Source organism: Panicum virgatum, chromosome 9N (assembly GCF_016808335.1).
Source record: "Panicum virgatum strain AP13 chromosome 9N, P.virgatum_v5, whole genome shotgun sequence".
Lineage (NCBI taxonomy): Eukaryota > Viridiplantae > Streptophyta > Magnoliopsida > Poales > Poaceae > Panicum > Panicum virgatum.
In genome coordinates, this window is record NC_053153.1 from 75,560,416 (window position 1) to 75,584,575 (window position 24,160).

General features: G+C 49.3%; 2 protein-coding genes across 2 annotated transcripts; both read left to right on the plus strand.

Moving 5' to 3' along the window:
- The first annotated feature begins 11,433 nt into the window (after positions 1 to 11,433).
- On the plus strand, positions 11,434 to 12,389 carry LOC120689359 (uncharacterized mitochondrial protein AtMg00810-like). The gene is made up of 2 exons (XM_039971647.1): positions 11,434 to 11,517; positions 11,910 to 12,389. The coding sequence occupies exons 1-2, from the start codon at positions 11,434 to 11,436 to the stop codon at positions 12,387 to 12,389; spliced, it is 564 nt and encodes a 187-aa protein (XP_039827581.1).
- Positions 12,390 to 18,293: 5,904 nt separating this feature from the next.
- Positions 18,294 to 23,627, plus strand: LOC120690849 (COP9 signalosome complex subunit 4-like). Its single transcript, XM_039973695.1, has 14 exons — positions 18,294 to 18,602; positions 18,681 to 18,832; positions 20,067 to 20,170; positions 20,247 to 20,307; positions 20,378 to 20,470; positions 20,572 to 20,672; positions 20,954 to 21,062; positions 21,907 to 21,951; positions 22,048 to 22,116; positions 22,194 to 22,285; positions 22,370 to 22,412; positions 22,782 to 22,841; positions 22,983 to 23,042; positions 23,231 to 23,627. The coding sequence occupies exons 1-14, from the start codon at positions 18,467 to 18,469 to the stop codon at positions 23,303 to 23,305; spliced, it is 1,200 nt and encodes a 399-aa protein (XP_039829629.1). The 5' UTR covers positions 18,294 to 18,466; the 3' UTR covers positions 23,306 to 23,627.
- Positions 23,628 to 24,160: the final 533 nt, after the last annotated feature.

Consider the following 24,160-nt stretch of genomic DNA (forward strand, 5'->3'; position numbering starts at 1 on the left):
TTTTTTTGAAAGATTATCATGCGACCATCTTATAGCCACACATGTGATTCATACTTATGATTTGAGAACATTTTTGAATTTGGTTTAGGTTTGGTATATCTTTCTCTCTATTTTTTTTAAATCTGCGTTACATTCAACTACTGCGGTTTCGTACTAAGACTGTCTACACTCGTCATACTCTAAATCCAACCTCTAAAAAGAATATTATGTCCTGATCATCAATATTCTCACTCTATACTCAGTTTTTCCGCACCCGTCACACTCTATATCTTGTCCTCTATTCTAACTACCACACCACAGGGCCCACATGTCATTCACTGTTTTATATTTTATCCCAACCTTCCCACCCACCCGTGACCCGTCGGTCGTCGCCCCCCTCTTCTCTTTCCTCCCTCCCCTCTCTTCTCGACGCGCCTGTACGGCGGCGCTGCCGCCCCGCGACCCTTCTCCCCGGCGCCGCCCGTCCTTCCTGGCGCCCTCTCTCTCCCCGGCGCCCCTCCTCTCCGGCGTGACGGCGTGCACGGCCTCCAACGGTGACCGACGGCGGTGACCGGCGAAGGGGAGGGACCCGGCCTCTCCCTCCAGCGGCGGGGGCCGGATCCGGACAGGGTTGCTGCGCGTGGGGCCATCGCCGCCTCTGGAGCCCGCGAGCCCCGCCGGCCCCGCCCCCGTCCATGGCCGCGTCCTCCTCCTCTGTCCTCTCTCTCCCCCTCCTTTCTCTGCGGTCGCCGGCGGCCAAGCTCTGCCGAGGCCCGAGGCCATGCCAGTCGGCGTTCGCCCTCATGTGCTCCCTCTGCTGCCCGAGCTCTGCCACGAGGCTATGGCGGTGGAGAGGCCCGCGCGCGGCGTAGCGGCGCCGCGGCCAGCGGGTGGCGGCGAGGCCCGCGTGCGGCGTCGCGGCCGGGGCGCGGCGACCGGGGCTGGGCGGAGATGCGGCGCGGGCGGGCGACACGGAGCGGCGACGTGAAGCTTGGCGCTGCAGCGCTGCCGGCGCGCGAGGCCTGCCGCAGGACAGCCCTGCTCCCTCCTCCTCCCTCAATTTGGGGCGGCGGCGGTCGGATCCGCCCCTCTCTATCCCCGGCAGGCGGCCTCGGCGCGCGGGCTCCAGCAAGCTGCAAAGCGCTCTCTCTCTGGCTTCGTGGTCAACGCCGGCGACATCCCGAAAAATATACCAAAATAAAACACGCGCTAATAATAATATTGTTTTTCAAAACTCTTTTTCATCGTTGAGCTCAAGACCTAATTCCCGAATTTACGCTGCCCTGACATCCGTTCCATCTTTTTCCACCGCCCATACCCTCCCTCTTTTTCCTCGGCGCCGTCCCATCTCGCGCCGATCGGCCACGCGCGACCTTTCGCCGCGGTCGGCTCCGACGCGTCTCTCCTTTTTCTCTCTCTCCCCTCCTTTCCTTTTTCATTTTCTTTTCTTTTTCCCATTTTCCATTTCTTTTCTTCTTTTCTTTTTCCCTCCTCCCTTCCTTCCCTCTCTTTCTTCCCTCTACCGCGCACGCACCGGCCCGACGCCTCCCGCGCACGCTCGCCCTCGACCCGGCCGCTCGGCCGTGCGCACGCCGTCGGCCCGGTACCCGACCTCGCCCCCCACGCTGCAGAGCAGCGTGCTGCCGGCCCCCGAAAGCTGCCTGCCCGCGCGCGCCTCCTCGTTGTGCGCCCCGCCTGCCTAGCCCACACACCCCGACCCGCCTCGCACGCCCATGTGCACGCCACGCCGCGGCGCCCCGAGCCGTGCGCGTGCCTACGCCATGCCACGGCCGCCTGGCCGCGCTCCCGCGCGCGGCACCACGCCGCCCGGTCCCGCTCGCCCTGCGCCCCACGTGCACCGCCGCGCCGCTCGCCGCTGCCCGCTGAGCCGACAACGCGTCCCGTCGCCGGCCGCATCATCGAGCCGCGGCCGCCCGCCGCTTGCGTTCCGCCCTCGCCGCTCCGCTGCGCAGACACGCCCCCGCTGTTGACGCCCGCACAGCGCCGCCTGCCCGAGGCGTCGCGTCACCTGTGCTCGCCTCGGCACACTCACCGCGTCAACGCTACACCACCCCGGCGACGTAACCACTCCAGCAGCACCCACCCCCACACCATTAACACCGCCCTCAGAGCTTGCCCCGCCGGCCACCGCCCCTCTTCCATCTCCACCGCCTTGGCCGCCTATAAAAGGGGCCGAAGGGCACCCCCGAGCTGCACAACCACCACCACGAGCCACACCGCCCTTGTGCCCCTTCTCTCCGAGCTCCCAGCACCGCTCCCACCACCATTTATTATACCGAATGGCTTAGCATAAATCCCACTAGTTAGTCTGATAGCCATCAGGAGAGCTGAGAGCAACGGGTGACTAAGGAGAAGGGATAAGTCCCGAATGACTTATGCCCCGGTTAAACCTAGGTGAAAGGTCGATGACCCCTTGGTGCATCCCGTGATGGCTAGTCAGGTCTAGCTAAGGTGGGGAATGGCTTTGTTGGGATCTGCACCGACACTAAGGTGATCGTGTTGTGGTACCCCACTTGTGGGTAAAGTTGCACACCTCTGCAGAGTTAAGAATCTATTCGAATAGCCGTGCCCACGGTACTGGGCGAGTTACGGTGTGGTCTCACAACTAGTGTTTATCTTGGGTTGGGCTAGCGTGAGTTGTTTTGGAATTGTGTCCGGCAGTCGTGCCGTGTGCTACGACGGACGGGGAGTCCGGTAGCAGTTTAAAACTTGAACTCCGTGTTACTCATTACAAAAACTGGGTTTTGAAATGTTTTCGGCTAAACGAACTCCTGCATAAAATTTAGCTTTCCGCAAATTAAACCGTAACCTTATCCTTGTTTTACCTGAGCATGTTGTTCTGATATAACCCCCTCCGTGGGTGTGGTTGGACTTGCTGAATACGTTTGTACTCACCCCTTTCTTACTTTTTACAGAAGAAGACCCAGACTTCGTACCAGACGACGCCGAGTAGGGTTATCGTTCTATACCCAGCCTTGCCTGTGGATTAGGGTCACCCGCAGGAGATACTGCATGGCGCCAGACTCTGATGATTTTCAATTTGTTTTTAATATCGTTGCATGTGTGTGGATTGTAATCCTCGCGATAGTGGCGTTTCTCTGCTCACTACCGCGTAGAGTTGTACGGTAATGAACCATCTGATGTAATAAATGTGTCATCAGCCTCCTGGGACTGATGTTTGTAACACATTTAAGTCTTCTCTTATGAGGGGACGCTTCAGGCCCGTGGCTCGCTCACTCCCAGATCCGGTTGGTGACGGCCGCGGGAACGACGACGGGGCAAGCTCATGGCAGTTTGGTGTCCCAGCCGTACCGTGCTGTATATGGCGTGCCGGCGGCCGTCCGGGACGATTGCGGACGGGTTACCGTCCCCCGCTGCGGGGCTTTTTCCTCCATAGCGGTACTGAAATGTGGCGTACCGGGTGCTTTAGCGCACCCAGTGCAGACAGTCTAAGGCTGTCTGCATTGGGATCCGGTATCCCATACTGGATTACCGGAAAGAGGAAAAATGAGCTGCGGCGGTTGCTGTAAAGCCTCCGCTAAAAGCCACGAGAGCAATCGGTTCCGCCAAATTGAGCGCAATCCAGGCAATCCTGCTCGGCCCCACCTCATCTCGGAAACACCGTCGCGCGCCTCGCCTCGGACACCGCCGTCGGAGGACGCTGACCACCGTCACGCCCGGAGATCTCGCCGCTGCTAATGCTCCGTCCGCCGCCCGCCGCAAACCGCCCCCGCCCCCGCTCGCCGCCCGATGGCCGCCGCAGATCCGCCGAGCTCCGAGGCCGGCGAGCTCCGAGGCTGCCGAGCTCTGCGGCCGGCGAGCTCCAGGGGCCCCGCCGGGAACCGCTGGAGCCCCGCCGGGAACCGCTGGAGCTGGCCGGCCGCACCGCCGCTGGGGCTCAAGCACGCCGTCGAGGAGGGAGGCGGCCGTCGGGGCCGCTGCCAAGCCGCGAGGGAGGAGGTGGCGACGCGCGTCGGCCAAAGCGCGCCGGCCCAGATCCCGCCGTGCCCACAAATCAGCGGCCGACGGTCGAGCAGAAGGAGGGGCGGCCGGATCGAGGCCAGGGAGGCCGGGCCGGCCATGGGAGGAGGACGGTGGCGGACGTCGACGTCGTCCTGGCGTGTGCCCGGCCACCGCGTGCGTCGTCTGGAGCTCAGTGCGCCGCCGGTCGAGTCGCGGCCGAGCTCCGCGCGCCGCCGGCCGCCGCCATGGGAGGACGCGCGCGCCCGTCTCTTTGCGGGCTCCGGCGCGCGCGCCGTCGTGGCCCGCCGGGGCCGCTGTCCGGCCACGGGGAGGCCCTTTGCCGGCCACGCCGCGCGCAGGGGCCGCCCCCCTCGTGCTGGCCGCGCTGCCGCCGCCGGGTCCTGATGCCGCCACTCGCCATCGCCTCGCCGCCGCGGAGTACGAGCGCCGCCGTGCGCCGCTCGCCTCCCCGCCCGACGCCGCCGTGCCGAGGTAGCTGGAGCTCCGCCGCCGTCGGAGGAGGGGATGCGGGATGAGGAGATGTCGGAGGGGAGGGAGGAGGGGCGCCGCTCGACGGAGAGAGAGAGAAAGACGGAGGAGTCGAGGGAGAGAGACGCGGGGAGACAGGGCACGGTTGGAGTAAAAAATGAGCGAGAGGGTGACATGTGGACCCCATCAGATGGTAGTTGAGATAGATAAGAGATATAGAGTATAAATGGGTATAGCGAAACTGAATATAAAAGATAGAATCTTTATGACAGGTATGAATATTTCTTTTTGAGGATGGAGATTGAGGACTCCGAGTGCGGATAGGCTGACGCGAGAGGGTCTGCGTAGAGTAGGACGTGCGTCGGTCGGATGATGAGGATAACCAGGGCCTGCTGTGGGCGCCGCCGCCGGGTACATCAGTATCCGAGAGACGGAGAGGGGCTAGCTAGTGGACGGCGACCAACGGCAGCAATTGCTAGGACCCTTGACATGTTGTTGACGCAGGAGCCCGAGAGGTTCCTGGGCATCGCCATCCAAAAAGGACGGCTGTTTTGTCTCGTTTCCACGAGTTTTGGTTTTGGCCGAACTGCCATCAAAGGGGGTCGCGGGGGAAACGGCACCTTACTTCCACGGCGTTGATAAGCTTGGTTGCCTGGTTGACCACTGTTTTTTTTTTTGGAACAAATTACACGGGGACCATGCTTCGGGGCGTGTTTAGTTCACGAAATTTTTTGAGTTCGGCTATTGTAATACTTTCATTTTTATTTGGTAATTAGTATCCAATCATGAACTAATTATGTTTAAAAGATTTATTTCATCATTTATAGCTAAATTGTACAATTAGTTAATGTTTTAAATTATATGTAATTCTCTATGCATATGTCCAACAATTCGATATGATAGGAAATCTTGAAAATTTTTGGGAACTAAACATGGCCTCAGTTGCATATAGCTTTCTGCAGTAAGTAAGCAAAGAGAGCGTAGTTCCCTGTTAGCTTTCCTGAACCTTTTTTTGTGGCGCTTCAGTATTTTTCGTGCTCCATATTTGTACGCCATCACTGGTGTGTTATAAATAAAAGAGCAAAGCAGAAAAGTAGGCTTCTGAAAGCTAAAACCTTTTGTGTTGTACTGAAAAGGCTTATCTCAAATCTTTTTCTCAATGTCATACGGCCTCTCACTTTTGTAGATACCAAGTGGACGGTCTCTTCGAACAAAGGTACAAGCCTAGACATCTTGACTCCATGTCCAAACATATTTGATGTTGAGCATGCCCGTTGCACAAAATGAAGTCCCGCATTTAAAACTGCACGACCAGAAGCTAAAGATCAAACAGAATTGTCCCGTTCAAGTTATGTCCTGCTCGGATCGAAGTATCCGACAAGATTTTTAAGCTGCATTGAAAAATGAATTGTTAAAAGCGGTAGGGGCTGTGTTTAGGGGGTGTTTAGTTCATTTTGCAAAATTGTGTAAAGATGTAAAGAGGGCATTTGAAGTACTAAATGAAGTCTATTTGTAAAATTTTTTGCATAGATGGGTTGTAAATCGCGAGACGAATCTAATGATGCTAATTAATCCATGTTTAATTAATAATTAGCGTATGGTTACTGTAGCTTCACTGTTGCAAATCATGGATTAAGTAGGCTCATTAGAATCGTCTCGCGATTTAAAGCCCATCCATGCAAAAAGTTTTGTAAATAGACTTCATTTAGTACTTCAAATTAGCAAGATTCCGTTTCACTTTAATGCGTTTATGGCTTTTTTGCAAAAACCTGTAAAGATCTAAACAGGGCCTTAGTTCCAAAAAAACTCCCCCCCTTCCAAACTTTCCATCACATCGACATCACATCGAAACATTAAATATAGCAAATGACGAATGCATGGAGCATTAAATATAGGTAAATAAAAAAACTAATTGTACAGTTTTGATGTACACGACGAGACGAATCTTTTGAGCCTAGTTAGGTCATGGCAGGACAATAATTACCACAAACAAATGAAAAGTGCTACAGTATGTCACAGTGTCTGATGTGACTTTTCGCATCCCTTTTCCCTCCATATAAACACAGCTAGATGTAAAAAGTAGGTGTTTGGATTCAAAAGGCTGGATTGGTGCTTTCATGTGTCAACATTTTTTAATAAAATAGTCAATGGTCTATTATATCTACGATGCTTATTTTGGTCCTTTTGCAGTCCGCGGCCGGCAACAAGATAAAGAAACACAACTTGTGAGACTGTCATTGTGGGGCGAAAGTCCACGTTCTGGTATGGAGATCAAGTAGGGCCTTACAATGATGAAGTCTCTTTGCATGATTGCATCTTAAAAAAAAGTAAAAAAAAAAAGAGAGAAAAAAAAACAGCACCGTTCTCCTAGTGTGGCAGGTGACTGGAATCAACCACGATATCGTCTTCGCAAACAACACCTCGCACTCGCAGCTTGAGGAAAAGAACGAACAAAATCGAACCCAACACGTCCGTTGTTTTTATAATCCGAGCGGCCGAAGCCTAGCCCGCATAGCATTTGAGAAAACGCACCGTCCTGGCCCCTGGGCACCCTGCCACGCCGCGAAGCTGACTGAGATGACGCGGAGGGGCAGCACACAGCCACCCCGTTCGCTGCGTTGCTCCTCCATGTTTTTTTTTCACACTACTTCAACAACAGTTTCCAATCACCAACCAATCAATAATATTTTTCTCACACATCATTTCAACAGCAGCCTCCAGCACCAGCACAGCGAACAAAGTGAGCAGATACAACCAAAAACGCCGGCATGGGTTGGGTTCTCTTCTCTTTCTCTCCTCCCGGCCCGCGGGCCCGGGGCGTTCGCCATCATCGCACCCATTGACTTCTCTATCCGGTTTAGCTCACTTTAACCCCTCCGGAGAGTGTTGTTGGGGCCAGGCAGAGGCAGGCCGGCTAGTTTATCATAACCCCCCTTATCTTAACCTGTTGATGTCTGCCCCCTCCGTGGCTCCGTCAGAGCGCCGCCGTTGATCGCCGGCGACGCTGGGCGGCGGGACCCTGGGGACGGCCTGGCCCACCTGGTGGTCTCACGGAGCACGGGGGAAGCAGGGTTCTGGAAGTGTTTGCCTTTTCGTTTGATGGTGTGATCGCGAACCGGCTCTTTTGTCAGCGTCTGCTTATTTTAAGCGTATGATTTGGCCTGCGTGTTTGTTTATAGTGGACACTGGACAGGGAGGATTCGGAGTTTGTTCAGCGAAGCGCGGCGTTAATTAATAATTAATTAAAGAGAAAGCGGTGGGGTGAGTCTTGGCAACTGGCAAGTGCTGGACGCACATGCGTGTTACGTAAATCACGTACTCGTAGCGCGTAAACAAGGTGGTAGCTCTGGTTGTAGCCTTTTCGGCCCATCACTCTCCCAGCCTGAATTTTTTAACTTGTCCCGCGGCACCGGCTGATGGATCCGTCTTGGAAAATTCCATCTTTTTTTCTCTGACGAACATCTTGGGAAATCCTCTTGTCCCTTCTCGCCCAGGGCTTGGGTGCCTGGATCCGACGGTCGAGATGCGTCGAGCCATGGACTGGCCGGGACAGGGCTTTTCTTTTTGGCACGGCTCTTCTTTAGTCCTAGTAGTAGTAGTAGGTGTCAAACCCATGGGCACGGTTGCTGGTTGCTCAAGCACGGATGCACCCCATGCAGTCAATTTCGGCATGCAGTTTTTGCTTTGACCAATTGATTGATGCTAGCGTACGCCAGCGTGTCCACATTCCTCCTGGCATCGTCGCGCCGCCATCACTGTTGCATTAGATGCTTCCGTGCGCTTGCCGGCTGGTAATAACTTGTAAACGTGCACACATAATTGATCACATTGTTCGGTTAACCGTAATGCTTCTGGTAACTTTTTTTTGTCTTTTTGGTGCGGTTACCTTTCGTAATCATGTCAGGTGTCAAGACGCGCCCTTCCCATTTCGGATAACACCTCGCGCGGCTCGGCGTTCTTGCAGTCTGCCACGCCCATGCTTCCTGTCAAAGTGGCTAGTCACGTACACGTTTTTTGGTGTTTGGATAGATCACACTAGTCCGGGTCCTGCGCCCTCATCCCGCGCTCCCGTCGCCATGATCCGTTCTTCACGGGAATCGTTGGCGCACGTTGAGCTGCACCGGTTGTATATGTATGCATCAGAGATCAATACAACTTGCGTTGCATCTCTTTCATGATATCATTCACCTAAAGATCCTACCTTCCGCTGCTTCTCCCTCTCCCTCCCATGGCATCCAGCGTCACCTCCGACGACGACAGCGCCAACCCCTTTGCGCCGGTGGCCATCTCCGCGGCGACGCGCAGCTCCTCAACATCCAGTCGCACGTCCCCGTCCCTCTCGGCCTCGGCACCTCCAAAACTTCAGCACCTGGCGTTCCTTCTTCAACATTGCCTTTCGCAAGTTCGGCCTCCTCGATCATGTTGATGGCACCACTGAAGCACGCCAGATGCGCCATGACCACGAGTGGATGGAGATTGACACCTGCATCATCTCGTGGCTCTACACCACCCTCTCCACCGACCTCCTCAACGTCATCATCCAGCCCGACCACGAGGCTCTCTCCGCCTGGACCGCCATCTGCAACCAGTTCCTCGAAAACGCCGTTCAACGCTCCGTTCACCTCCGTCAGGAACTCCATGCTCTCCATCAGGCCGACATGTCCATCACCGCGTACTGCGGCCGGCTCAAGGAGTTGGCGGACAACCTGCGTGAACTCGGTTCTCCTCTTTCAAACCCTGATCTCGTCGTCATCCTGCTGAGCGGCCTCAACGACAAGTTTGCTTCCTGCATCTCCACCATATCGGCGTCGAACCCGCGCCATGACCTTTCTGCAGGCGCAGTCCTTCCTTCTTCAGGAGGAAGCCTGGATCGTCACCCGGGCACAAAAGGCGGCGTCCACTGCCATGCTCGCCGCCGCGCGGTCCGTTGGTGCCCCGTCCAACGCACCCACCACTAGATCTGCGACGTCCACGCCGACTCCGTAAGGGGGCGTGACCACCAACGCCCGCCCTCGCAAGCGCAAGAAGCAAGCCGCTCGTACCGGTGCCACCACTGACGGGCCAACCACGGGCAACTCTGGTGCGCCGCGTGCGCCCATGGCCTCGTGGGTCAACCCCTGGACTGGTGTCGTCCAGGCATGGCCACTCCCTTAGTTTCCAAGTTCAGCACCGTCTGCCGGCGTTCTTGGCGCTCGTCCCAGCGCCGCTCCACCACAGTCGCTGGTTGCACACTATGCTCCTGCTAGTGCGCTTCCCCCGGCGCTCTACCAGGCCCTGAATGGGCTTTCTCTGCAGTCCACCCCGCCCAGCTCCACCGACTGGCTCTTCGACACCGGGGCTTCGTCGCACATGGCCGGCAAATCTGGTATGCTTTCCTCCACCACCCCAACCACCTCACGCATAATCGTCGGTAACGGCAACTCTCTGCCCGTCCAGTGCATGGGCATGGGCACGGCCACCGTTCCAACCTCTTCCTCATCCCCTCTTCATCTTCATGATGTTCTTGTTGCACCTTCCTTAATCCAAAACCTCGTCTGTGTTCGTCGTCTCACTCGTGATAATTATGTGTCTGTCGAATTTGACCCTCTTGGTTTTTCCATTAAGAATCTGCGCAGCAAGAAGGTTCTCCTCCGCAGTAACAGCCACGGTGATCTCTACCCGCTGCACTCCGCCACAGCGACGTCTCCTGCCGGCTTCCATGTCTCTGCTGATCTCTGGCATGATTGCTTAGGACATCCTGGACGGCCGGCGCTCTCTCGCATCCTGCACTCCTTTGATTTCAGTTGTAAACCCAGCAATAATCATACTTGCACATCATGTCGTCTTGGCAAGCATGTACGTCTCCCTTTCAATGAATCAACCACGGTTTCTCCATATCCTTTTGCTCTCTTGCATTGTGATATGTGGACCTTTCCGGTGTTGAGCAACTCCGGCCTACAGTACTATCTTGTCGTGCTCGATGATCACTCGCACTATGTCTGGACGTTCCCACTGAGACGCAAGTCCGACGCCGTGCCCGTTCTTCAGCACTTCCATGCCTTTGTTCAGACACAATTTGGGCAGCCAATTTTGGCTCCCCAAACTGACAATGGCCGAGAGTTTGACAACACTGTGTTCCGCACATTCCTCGCGCAACGCAGCATTGTTCTTCGCCTCACATGTCCCTATACCTCACCACAGAACGGTCGAGCCGAACGCATCCTCCGCACTCTGAATGACAGCGTGTGCACCATGCTACTCCACACCGCCATGCCGCTGGTGTTCTGGCCCGACGCGCTGCGCACCGCAACCTAACTTCTGAACCGCCGACCGTGCACACCTCGCAATCTCGCCACACCCTTCTCTATCCTCTTCGGATCGGAGCCCGACTACTCTCACCTTCGTGTGTTTGGGTGCCTGTGCTTTCCCAACACCACGGCCACCACGCCACACAAGCTCGCTCCCCGGCCCGTTCCATGCGTGTTCCTCGGCTATCCCGATAACACCAAGGGTTACAGGTGTTACGACCCGATCACCCATCGCGTACTAACATCACGCCATGTCGTGTTCGACGAGAGTGTGTTTCCCTTCCGGCAGGTACCATCATCACCGGCTCCCGCTTTGTCTCCACGTCCACCACCAAGGCGCGTCGAGCAGGTACCCGTCGCGGTTCGCCCGTCACGTCGTCGCCTCGCATGTTCTCCATCGACATCTTCTTCGCATGCTTCTCTGACGGCTTCTTCGCCACCTGCGGCAGCGTTTACGTCGCCATCTACCTCGTCGGGTACTGTGCCACCCGCAGTCATGCCGTCTCCGTCCACTCCGCCGGGTGATGTGCCACCCGCGGCCACGTCGACTACGACTACGTCTCCAGTTCCTGCGACACCAACGGCCATGTCTTCGCCACCAACCTCGCCAGGGTCTGCACCGAGCTCTACCACACCTACGTCCTCAACGTCTCCTCCGTCAGGAACCACACCCGTCACGACGTTGAGACACCCGATGGTCACGCGCGACAAGGCCGGCATTGTCCGGCCCAACCCGCGTTACACCAACCTCGCCGCGAGCGATGTCGTGCCCACGTCGGTCCGTGCTGCGCTACGGGATCCAGCGTGGTTTCAGGCTATGCAAGACGAGTTCCACGCCCTCCAAGACAATGGATCTTCAAGAACAAGCTTCATGCGGATGGCAGTCTCGAGCATCGCAAGGCCAGATGGATTGTCCGCGGCTTCTCTCAACGCCCGGGCCTCGACTTCAACCAAACATTCTCTCCTGTGGTCAAGCCGGCGACGATTCGCACCGTCCTTCATCTGGCTGCTGCTCGCGATTGGCCGGTGCATCAACTCGACGTCAAAAACGCCTTCCTCCATGACGATTTGACGGAGCAAGTGTACTGCCACCAGCCGGCCGGCTTCATTGATCCAGCACAACCTGACGCTGTGTGTCTCCTATGTAAGTCTCTATACGGGCTTAAGCAGGCCCCACGCGCATGGTTCCAGCGCTTTGGCACGCACCTTCACCGCCTTGGCTTCCTCTCCTCCATGTCCGACAACTCGCTCTTTGTCCTGCGCCGTGGCACTGATGAAGCTCATCTCCTCCTCTACGTTGATGACATCGTCCTCGCCGCCTCGTCTTCACGTCTCCTTCAACACATCATCGAACAGCTGCGTGCCGAGTTCGCGATGAAGGACCTGGGACCCGTGCACTTCTTCCTTGGCATCCAAGTGCACCGCAACGCTGATGGCTTCTTCCTGTCGCAAGACCAGTACGCCACCGAGATCCTCGATCGTGCTGGCATGACGTTGTGCAAGCCTGCATCGACACCCATGGACACGAAGTCGAAAGTTTCCAGCGTCGCTGGCGAACTTTGCAGCGATCCCACGTTCTACCGGAGCATCGTTGGGGCATTGCAATACCTAACTCTCACGCGCCCTGACTTGTCTTATGCAGTCCAATAGGTGTGCCTGCATATGCAGTCACCGCGCGACGCACACTGGACGCTTGTCAAGCGCATCCTACGCTATGTCCAAGGCACGGTGCACAAAGGGCTGCAGCTGCAGCGTTCCTCCACACCGTCCCTCGTCGCGTTCTCCGACGCCGACTGGGCCGGGTGCCCGGACAGACGACGTTCGACCTCATGCTTCTGCATCTTCTTCGGTGACTCCTTGGTGTCTTGGTCGTCGAAGCGGCAAGCAGTTGTTTCTCGGTCCAGCGCTGAAGCTGAGCACCGGGGCGTGGCGAACGCAGCTGCCGAGTGTTGTTGGCTTCGATATCTTCTTGGCGAACTCAATGTCACGCTCGTCAAAGCAACCTTGGTGTACTGCGACAACATATCGGCCGTCTACCTGTCAGAGAACCCAGTTCACCATGGGCGAACCAAGCATGTCGAACTAGACGTTCACTTCGTCAGAGAGAAGGTCGCCGTTGGGGACATCCGCGTCGCTCACGTTCCGACTCGACAACAGCTTGCCGATATCATGACGAAAGGACTCCCACGACCCTTGTTTGAGGACTTCCGATCCAGTTTGTGCATCGTGGATGCCGCACAAACTGGGGGCGGTGTCAAAGTGGCTAGTCACGTACATGTTTTTTGGTGTTTGGATAGATCACGCTAGTCCGGGTCTTGCGCCCTCATCCCGCGCTTCCGTCGCCATGATCCGTTCTTCACGGGAATCGTTGGCGCACGTTGAGCTGCATCGGTTGTATATGTATGCATCAGATATCAATACAACAACTTGCGTTGCATCTCTTTCACTTCCTGGCTGTTGTCCGTCAAAATTGATGGGTCGTACCTGACAGACTTTCCTGGGTTCTTTCCCAGGTTTCCGTTCTTAAAGAAAACCTTCAGCTGGAGGGCAGGAGCTCGCGGAAATCAGAGTTGATGGAGCGACACGATACAATTTCGGAATAACTTGGGGGGTCCCGGTCCACCAACTCGATTAATTCCACCTCGCTCGTCACTGTTCTGAATTAGTGGCAAAGTGATAGCCTCCTCCCCTTACCTACTGCAAAACTTGACCCGAAAACAATCATATCCGGAAAGACACTGAGTGTGTTGCCGTGTTGGTCTCACTCGCGGGCTTTCTCGGCGCGCTACCGACGGCCACCGTTCTTGGCAAACTTGTACGCTCCCCTGAAGGAATGGTGGGCACCTTGTCACGGCAGACCAGTCCGTTCCGTCCCTCTGGGCTCGCCTTGTACACAGTCTGGAGTACACAGCTAGTAGAGGCCGTCCGACCGTTGATGCAGTCCGCGCGCGCAGGAGATCCGCCCGGAACCCCGAGGCCAAGAGTGTCTGTGTGAGATGAGCAACGGGCTGAGCCTTGTTTAGATTCCAAAACGTAAAATACAAAATTTTTATAAATCGTTTGCATGATATACTAAATGTAGTTAAAAAATAAATCGTATTACACAAATAGACTGTAAACCGCGAGACAAATCTAATGAGTCTAATTAGAACGTGATTAGACACTAAATTGCTACATTAATGCTACAGTAAACAAGCTCTAATGATGGATTAATTAGGTTCATTAGATTCGCCTCGTAGTTTACAGACGATAATTAGTTTTGTAATTAGTCTACATTTAATATTTCAAATATTAAAAATTCTCTTTCAAAAACGCAAAAATACACAATGAAAAATAAACTAAACACACCCGACTCTGAGAGCTTCTGGTGTACAGTACGTGCGCACGCGCCGCTGGACGGGGGCGCTTGTGAATTTGCTGCCTGGGTTGTCTCCAATCATCAGATGCTTCTGCGTGCTGCCGCCTCCGCCTTCACCGTTCACCGGGGCGCACTGTATTGGTAATTCCTACTTTCCAAAATATAAGTATTTGTTGATTTTCATACATCGCATTTGACCATCCGTTTTATTCAAAAATTTTGTGAATATATTATTTATTTTGTTATGATTTGATTTATCATCAGGTATACTTCAAGTATGACTTATTTATTTTTATATTTCTATAAATTTTTTTAATAAAACGGATGGTCAAACGTGATGTCTGAAAGTCAACAGATGTTTATATTTTGAGAGGAAGTACTGTGATAGGCGTGTAGCCTGCGCCCGTCTGCAGGACTGTAGCTGCGGGGAAAGAATCGCTGGCGTCGGGATCGCCGGCTCCCGCACGGGGTCGACGGACCACCGTGCCACGGGCCGATGGCGCGGGAGCGGGACCGGGGGTAGCATTGAACTCGCCGGCGAGCCGGCGAGGTGATTGGGGCCGTCGCTGCTTCGGCCTGCCGCGTGCTGGACGCCTGGACGGGGCTGCTGGTACATGGAGGGAGCCAGCCAGGGCGGGGTGCGCGCATGCACATTTGATGCGGTTTCGCGCTGGACAAGGAAGCGTGCAGCTTTTATCGGGGCCGGGGAGTTATGAGGCGGCCCGGACGGAGGGCAGCGCGGGCGGCCACGGGCCACCAGGTGGAATGGTTGGTGGTGGACTGGTGGGTGTGTCGGATTCCTTCACGGTCGCAGCTCTCCGCACAGGTTGCACTTTAGCATGGATTTAGATATGATACGGATGAAATCGAATCCGAATGTTATTTTTTATCATATTTTAATTCGAATACGAATGCGAATGTGAATATCATCGAATACGAATACAAAACAGATAGTTCGAATCCGGATACTTTCTCGATTTGAAACATAGAGCTATCACGAGTATCAGTTTATTTTGTCAATAATTTTATAATAGATCAAAATCATTATATAAGTAGGGAGTAAATGATTAGAAGATAGCTAAAAAAATAATATAATTATCTATGTATAGCTTTTATATTAAATATATAATACTAATTTTAAAGGTAAAATAAATAAATAAATTCTTAATAATTAAGATATATAAATAGATTTTATCATTAAATGAATAATTAATTTGACTCGTATAAAATAGTTTTAATCATGAAATAAATATATTAAATAGTTAAAGATAATTTTTATATCATTACTAATTTTAATAAATATATTATTAGTTATCTAGCTTTCTAAATAATTTAAATAGTGTACATCATTAAGTAATTAGATATAAATATAAGTTTAAAATTGTCTCACTAGTCACTTTTTCTTTGTGGATACGGACGAATACGGATGTGATCGGATATTCCTCGAATACGAATATGGAATCGGATAGAGAAAAGCTTTCAAAGTCGGATTCGGATGCATCCATATTAAAATTGAATACGAATACGAATATCCATATTTATATTTTAAACGAATACAAATACGGATAATTCGAATGTTCAGTCATGTAAATCCATCCTGTACCGGCGGGCGGAATTAACTGCTTGTGGGCCGCCCGTATCGGCGGCCATCGTTCAGCTATACTGTACGGCGCTGGTGGTGGCTCTAATGCATGCATGATCGTACTCGTACACCGATTCTACTAGCGCCCAAAGAACGTACGATATATGTTGCAACGCGGACCGGTCCAAAACATTCCAACCTACTAGTCCGTCTACTAGTCCGTAGTAGTATGCTTCTATCTCTATTGATTGTGTTCGCTTGGCTTGTCAGCCAACCAATTAGTAGTATTTATCTCTCATATTAAATTAGCATAAGCCACCAGCTACCAGCTAGCCAACAATACTGGTCTCTCATAATAAATCAGCAACAGCTATCAGCCACAACCAAGCGAACACAGCAACGTGCTCAGCGTAGCTGCAGCGGCCACATGGTATTCAATGATCTACTCCCTCCGTCCCGTAAAGAGTGTTGTTTTAGAAAATTTTAGATATATTACTCATCCAAAGAAATGACTTTGTTGCCCCTAATTACTTCTACCAATTATGATTGAAAACCGTACTATTTATTTGGTTTTCTGGATCCTCAATCAATGCATATGCATTGGAACTAGAACTAGAAAAGTAATATCTACTAAATATTTGATTGGCTCTACGCTTTTTTCTATGCAATGTTTTTTTACCTTGTATTACTTTAATTAAATAGATCTCATTACAAACTAAAACTATACTCCCTCCGTATTGGTAAAAGAAATCATTTAGGACAGCAACACGGTCTCCAAAACACAACTTTAACATTCTATTTTTTTTAAAAAATATTTATAGAAAAGTGATATAAGTAAACTTTTATGAAACTATTTTTCAAAACAAATCTATTCATATAATTTTTATATTTGTAAACTCAACAACTTAAAAGTTATTGATGATTTATATTTCCAATATTTGACCAAAACCTTGTCCAAAACGACTTCCTTTACCGATACGGAGGGAATATTTTTTGTTGGACAAAATTTAAATGCTAAAACTAAAGTCTCTGTGAGGCGGAGGGAGTACTAATCACTACGCGGCACCCTTCTGCTACTGTCTCCATCGTTTTCTTTGCGAAACACAGTCTCTCCATCTTTTCAACAAAGGCACATGCTCCCTCCGTCCCAAAATAAATGTAATTTTAGGACCAAACACGTAAATCAATACTAGATATAAAATTACAAAAATACCCCTTGTATTTTGTGATCAGTGAATGAGTTGTTAGTTGTTTTTTTGGAGTCTTCCGGAATTATCTTGTATTGTGTGGTAGGTAGGTCAAAGTTAGCAAGTTTTTTTGGACAAATTTTAAACTCTATAGTTGCATTTATTTTGGGACGGAGGGAGTATTTCAATTTGTTGGGATAATACACTGACAATGTGTCCTTAAAAGAAAATAACTTCAAAAAATAATACACTAACGACGTGTGCATGTGGACTCCGCTCCACTCGATCCGCCCTCGCACCTCACGCTCTCCCTCTCCTCCTAGACAGCGGCGGCGGCGTTTCTCCTGGATAGCAGGGGTCTGGTCGCGCAAAAGCCAGCGCCGGCGGGCGCGAGCCACGCTGCCGCGGCTCCGAGCTCCGCCGCGGCGCATTAACCTGCTCCTCCTACGCTATCATGTCCCGGTGGCATGCCTCATAGCCACGAGCTCCACCTGAGGACAACCTCCGCCGCGTCTCCAGCCCCAACGATGTCTGCTCCGGTCCTGGCGAGGCACAGCTCCGCCGCCCGCACGCGAGCCACCTGTCCCAGTGGCAGGCTCGAGGGCGGGAGTGCACGCGGTAAGGAGTCAAGCACCGCGATGGGGAGGAGCTCAACCATGGCGGCGCGATGGGCAAGCTCGAAGGGGACAACACGAGGAAGAGGACCCGCATGTGGAAGGGAGCGGAACAGCGGATGGCCAGCCGCTCCGTCTAGCGGGAGGGGGGATAGCTAGCGGAGAAATTTAACTAGTTCGTTGGATGATGATTTTACTTTTTTTATTTTTAGTTAAATAACTAAATTTAGTTAATCTGTTGGTGATGCTCTTAGAGTTGGTCAATTATACTCCCTCCATTTTTTTTATATGACACCGTTTACTTTTTTCTTCAACTTTGACCAATATTATTTAATTAATTAGTTAGTTAAATAAAGTGAAATGAGTACTTTTACGTCTATTATCAAGAGTCTCTTGAATCTAACTTGAAGATTTGGCTATTTGCATAAATATTTATAGAAAAGACGAATAGTCAAATAAAAAAAATCAATGATATCATATATTTAAGAACGGAGGGAGTAGTGGGTTTTTTCAGGCTGCTGTGACGTTGCCAATTGGCTAGTTGGGAGGTTTGCTCTCTGTCGATTGCTTTGGCTCGCGATCAGCTTGTGAAACTAACGATCTAAAATGCGCTAGCTCGGCTCGATAGAAAAATATGACATGCCGAGCTGGGTTGACCGAGCTCACGAGTTGCGAGCATCCAGAGCTATTCCGGTCGTTCAAAATGGGCCAGAAAGCTGCTCAATTTGTGCGTAAATCTGAAGCCCAAAAGAAATATATTGGAGCGAGGGCGAAAATCAGGCCCAAATATAAATCAAGCCCGTATCATCAATTCCAATATCCCACGACTCCTTCCGCAAAACCCAACAGTTCTAGAACTCCTCCCATCGCCACCCTCGCCGCAGATCGAGCCTCAAAACCCTAGCTCCCCCTCTCCGTCTCCGTCGCCGGCCACACCCTTCAACCCCTTCCCTCCGGCTACCTGCGCCAGGGAGACGCACGAAGCCATGGAGAGCGCCCTCGCGAGCGCGGCGGCGATCGCCGACCAGCGCCAGAAGATCGAGCAGTATCGCCACATCCTCGCCTCCGTCCTCTCGTCTTCTCCGCCAGACATCGCCCAGGCCAAGCGCTTCCTCGACCACAGTAATGCGCTATGATCTAACTCTCGTTGTAAATTTTGCTCTCCGTTGGCTTAAGTTGTAGGAATTGTTGTGATTGCAGTGGTGTCGGATGAGGTGCCGCTCGTGGTGTCGCGCCAGCTGCTGCAGACGTTTGCGCAGGACCTTGGGAAGCTGGAGTCTGACGCGCAGAAGGAGGTCGCCCACTACGCGCTGACGCAGATTCAACCGCGCGTGGTCTCCTTCGAGGAGCAGGTAGGGCAACACTTGGTTTCATCCTGCGAATGCTACTTTAAGTCCCAGATAATACTTATTAGCTTCTACATATTGAACTGATAGCTTACTGCAATTAGATCAACAAACTCTTTTAGAATGCTAAATTACTATGTGTCATAATGATTTGGGAATTTGAATAACAACAGTTGAGCTGCCCCATTATGCTGGCCACCATTATTTCTGTATGGTTAGTTCCCAAAATGAAGATATGGCAAGTTTTAGGGCCAGGGGTGAGCTCTCAAAATTTTCAGCCTTTCCCACCAATTTTTATAGTTTGGTTGATGTTAGGTATAGAATAGAAAGGTCTACTGACTTAGTGTATTATCTGTGAATCTAGTCATGTTATTGATCTAGTAAATGGTGAATATATAGGAATACAGATGATGGATTAAATTGTTCAATCATTTGGGAAGTTGGGTGTTGTATTTTGTTTTGTTTTGTGCGGCCATGCTTCCACTTTCTGCAAATTCATTGCTGCATTTATCCATCTGTTTTCTTGTTCTTCATAACCATGCCTTTTAACAATTATGGTAAGCACTACACAGGAGATTGGTGGTACCGCATGATACATGCTCATGCGCATTCATATGGAAAATACAATGAGTAGATTACTGTTGGCGTTACTGTTAAATTGTTATACTTGTGCAAGTTGTAATTTATGCTTTATGGAAAGGCCTGATGTGTGTCTAGCTGTGGGATGAACCTTTTCCTACTAGCAACTCGGGTGCTGTATCGATTCCTTTGGATTATTTTTGGGATCAATTTCCTGCTTAACTACAATAGCTACACCGTGTCCTGATCAAAGACAAAAAGAAAAAGAAAAGGAATTATGTCAATTACCTCAATTTGTGAAGTGGTGTTTACTTGGCACGTCATGATCTATGCTATCACAATGATAGAACTCAATGGAAAAGAAGTTAGACTTTGAACTTGTAAATATTAGATCTGTTTGATGCTAAAATTAGCAGTGGAAAAATATCAATAATTTGCTCCAGAATTGTAGTAGCATTCATAGAATGAAATTCTCCAGTTTTTTTGTGCTGCTGTACTAATATGTTATCGATTTCTCAAATACTCATTACGTTTGTTTCTGTATGTTTGGTGTTTGTGAAATAACTTGTGGTTGACTATATGAAAAGACCTTTGTTTGGTGAGTTGTAGAGATTTTCCATAACAATTTTTATATTGAATTTGGCTGATTATTCATCCACAGGTTGTAGTGATTAGAGAGAAGCTTGCAGAACTATATGAGTCTGAACAGCAGTGGTCAAAAGCAGCGCAAATGCTTAGTGGTATTGATTTGGACTCAGGAATAAGGTAGAAACTCGCTTTTTATCTTTAGTATTTTCAATACCTGTTGAAGTGGCGGTTCTAACCTGTTCATTTTTATCAGGATGCTTGATGACACCAACAAATTATCCAAGTGTGTCCAGATTGCACGACTCTATTTAGAGGTTATCCCTATTTGGTTGTTCAATTGTCAGTGCGTTATGTGTACTTAACTCTTAATTCTGCATTTTGTAGGATGATGATGCAGTGAATGCTGAGGCTTTTATCAACAAGGCTTCATTTTTGGTCACCAACAGTCAGCAGGAAGTTCTAAACTTACAGTACAAGGTTTGTTATTTTGGGAACAGTTATTTGTTTATTTATTTCTGGTGCATTTGGGGACCAAGTCCAAAGCCTGATTCTGCTTGATGTTATCCTACTTTTCTAAGGTCTGCTATGCAAGGATTTTGGATCTGAAAAGAAGATTCCTGGAAGCTGCGCTTCGATATTATGATATCTCTCAGATTGAACAGCGCAAGATCGGAGACGAGTAAGAGTTTTTGGCCATACTGCAATATGTTCTGTTCTTTGCAATCTTAAATCTGTGAATGGTTATCTGTCTTGCTGGTTCCTAGTTTGGATTAGTTCGCGCTACATTCTTATGTCTTATTTCATTTATGTATTTTTTATTCATATATAAGCTACATTTTATGTTGTGTTTTGGTTGTGCATGATTGAGTATGCAATATGAGATGGCGATGTTGTTTCCTTATATATCAAACCCGCCATAAGTTGTCATTCTGATGGGGCCCAATTTGCATGTGATGTCAGAGAGATTGATGAAAATGCTCTAGAACAAGCTCTTAGTGCTGCCGTAACGTGCACAATATTGGCTGGTGCTGGTCCACAACGCTCCCGTGTTCTTGCTACGCTGTACAAGGTATTACTTTTGTATGCACATATCAATGTACTTGGTTTGTGCCCCAGTACTATCTGACCTCAGCTGTGCCATATAATTGTGAATAACTGGATACAAGCATACAACTTTCTAGAGATATTGATTATTAGGGCTTTGCTCAAGTTATATCATTTTAAAATGCAGTTAGCAGCCAACATGTGTTGCAGATTTAGCTTACAAGCATACAACTTTCTAGAGATATTGCTTATTAGGGCTTTACTCAAGTTATATCATTTTAAAATGCATTGGCCCTATTTATTTCAGTTAGTAGCCAACATGTGTTGCAGATTTAGCTTACTCTGGATTTGTAATATTAATCTCTGACCTGCCCTCTGTTAAGAGGTGGTAAAGATATTAATTAATCAAGGTTTTTATGTTGAGAAATTGGTGTTTTTGCCCCTAATTTCTAGTGATTATACCCTCATTTTGTTTAACTTTATGATTTTACCCTTGCTAGTCAACGTGATTTTGCCCCTATTCAACGTGGCTTTGCCCCTGTTTTGACTGTTGACTAGGGGTAAAATCGCGTTAATTAGGGGCAAAATCGCGTTGACTAGGGGCAAAATCGCGTTGACTTGTGAACGGCAAGGGCAAAATCACAAAGTTAAGGAAAACGAGGGTACAATCACAATTTCAATGTAAATTAGGGGCAAGAACACAAATGCTATAATCTGGTTTTAGTCACAACTTTGAGGCTGGGATACATATCTATCATGTTTTTATCTTTTCTCTCAATGCATTTTGTTTTGCATCTTATTCGTCTTATATGCAAATCTTGTTTAAATTATGACTTTGATGCATCATAACTTTATTTTGCCCCTTTCAGGATGAAAGATGCTCAAAGCTGAAGATATACCCAATACTGCAGAAGGTTTGTGATATTAGTGTTACCTCCCTGGGCATTATAACTTGGATTGTAATTTCACTTTACTGATTATCTTTGTGTTTTCTGTTGCCCAAACTTCAGGTCTATCTTGAAAGGATTTTGAGGAAACCAGAAATCGATGCGTTTGCAGAGGAGCTGAGGCCACATCAAGTTAGCGAATCTCTATACCCTCTATTGGAATGGTTTATCTATGATGCCCTTGACATTTTGTTTCTATAAAACTACAGAAAGCTTTATTGCAAGACAAGTCCACTGTGCTTGACCGGGCAATGATTGAGCATAATCTCCTTAGTGCCAGTAAACTTTACACAAATATCAGGTGAATTGGTTCTCCTATGTCTACTGAGATTAATTAGGATATATTTTTTTCCAAGTTCCTAACCAACCCACCTTATTTCTGCAGCTTTGATGAGCTTGGGACATTATTGGGCATTGATCCAAGGAAGGTAGGTCCCTATGCTGAGATGTTTATTACCTTGTAGTTTGATTGATTCCGAAGAGAAAATTGATGTGAAGAGCTGGAAATTATAAAATGTATTTTATTCTCATTTTCAAGAAGCTGCGAATGTTTGTTTAGCCTAGCAAGCTTCTAGTCTCGGTATCTGATGATACATAATTACCTGATTGCTTGATTACATCACTTATACGAACATGTTCTGTTAATGAAGAAATGATATGAAGAAAAAACACTATGTAGACTGTACTGAATGTCTAGGTACGGATGTTCATGTCATGTGCACTCGTACCCAGATTCAAGTGTATGTTTTGGAATTTTCTGAATTCGATCCTAAGTACCAATACTTTGACACTGTCAGGCTGAGAAGATAGCATCTCGGATGATTTATGAGGATAGAATGCGGGGTTCAATTGATCAGGTACTTGGCATATTCGTCTTTCTTTGAGACTCTTTTTTATGTTGATGCATGTGGTTTTGCGATAGATTTATCCTTATTCGTTGTAGGGATTTGAAGTTTTGAACTGTGCTCAGCCTGACATTTTTCTGTTGGTTCCCATAGGTTGAAGCTGTGATACATTTTGACGATGACACCGAAGAGCTACAACAATGGGATCAACAGGTTAGTTCTGCTGTTCAATATGTTAACTCTTAGTATTATGCCATATGGGAATATGCACAAAACAGAGTTGCACGCTTGCACTCGCCAGCGTCAAGCTTGGCTCCAAGACTTGACACCAACCAATTAATTATTATTGTCCTGAGAACTTTCCTACCTGACGGCGTGCTATTTTTGCTTTATGCTTGCAGATTTCTGGGCTGTGCCAAGCTCTGAACGACATCCTTGACAGCATGTCAAGCAAAGGGATAGCTATTCCGGTGTGAGTCAAGTCTTCTCGTCCTGGCGGTGGAGGGTACTTGTCCGAACTGCTTCAACGGCTCCAGAATTGACAGAACTGCTTTATCGGCTCCAGAATTGACAGAACTGCTTTATCGGCTCCAGAATTGACATTTTGTACAGTTTGCTGCTGCTGCAAATGCTCGCCATGTGCTTCTGGAACCAATTTTTACCATACAGGCTGTGTTTAGTTCCACCGAAAAACACTGTAGCGTCAGAAAAAAGACTGTAGCGTCCTGTAGCACGTTTTGTGGTAAATATTATCTTACCATGACCTAACTAGTCTCAAAAGATTCGTCTCGCAACATACATCAAAACTATGCAATTAGTTTTTTTATTTAACTATATTTAGTACTCCATGCATGGATTATTTGTTATATTTAATGTTTCGATGTGATAGGGGATGTGATGGAAAGTTTGGAAAATTTGGAAATTTTGTGGGAACTAAGGTCGTGTTTAGTTACAAAAATTAAAATTCCAAATTTTTTTTACGGCACCTGCATGGAGACTTAAATCTAGACGAAATAAAAAACACATTGCGACTGCTATCTGTAAATGGCGAGACGAATCTAATGAACCTAATTAGGTTGTAATTAGATGTTAAATTGCTACAGTAAATAACCTCTAATGACGGATTAATTAGGCTCGCTAGATTCGTCTCGCGATTTACAGACGAGTTCTGTAATTATTTTTGTAATTAGTCTATGTTTAGTACTTCAAATGTAGAAAGATGCCTTTTTAAAAACTTTACAACGCGCAACTAAACACGGCCTAAACACACCCACAATCGTCTGCGCAAAATCTGGGGTACCGTGCTTGTTCAAGTTCCCTGGTCTGGGTGT

What these genes read in the sequence shown, in the direction of transcription:
- LOC120689359 (XM_039971647.1), top strand. Translation starts at nt 11,434, where the DNA reads ATGGTCACGCGCGACAAGGCCGGCATTGTCCGGCCCAACCCGCGTTAC. An exon ending in GCGATGTCGTGCCCACGTCG is followed by an intron (nt 11,518 to 11,909) that starts GTCCGTGCTGCG and finishes GGGCTTAAGCAG; the next exon opens with GCCCCACGCGCATGGTTCCA.
- LOC120690849 (XM_039973695.1), top strand. Translation starts at nt 18,467, where the DNA reads ATGGAGAGCGCCCTCGCGAGCGCGGCGGCGATCGCCGACCAGCGCCAG. An exon ending in AGGAGCTGAGGCCACATCAA is followed by an intron (nt 22,117 to 22,193) that starts GTTAGCGAATCT and finishes ATAAAACTACAG; the next exon opens with AAAGCTTTATTGCAAGACAA. An exon ending in AAACTTTACACAAATATCAG is followed by an intron (nt 22,286 to 22,369) that starts GTGAATTGGTTC and finishes TTATTTCTGCAG; the next exon opens with CTTTGATGAGCTTGGGACAT.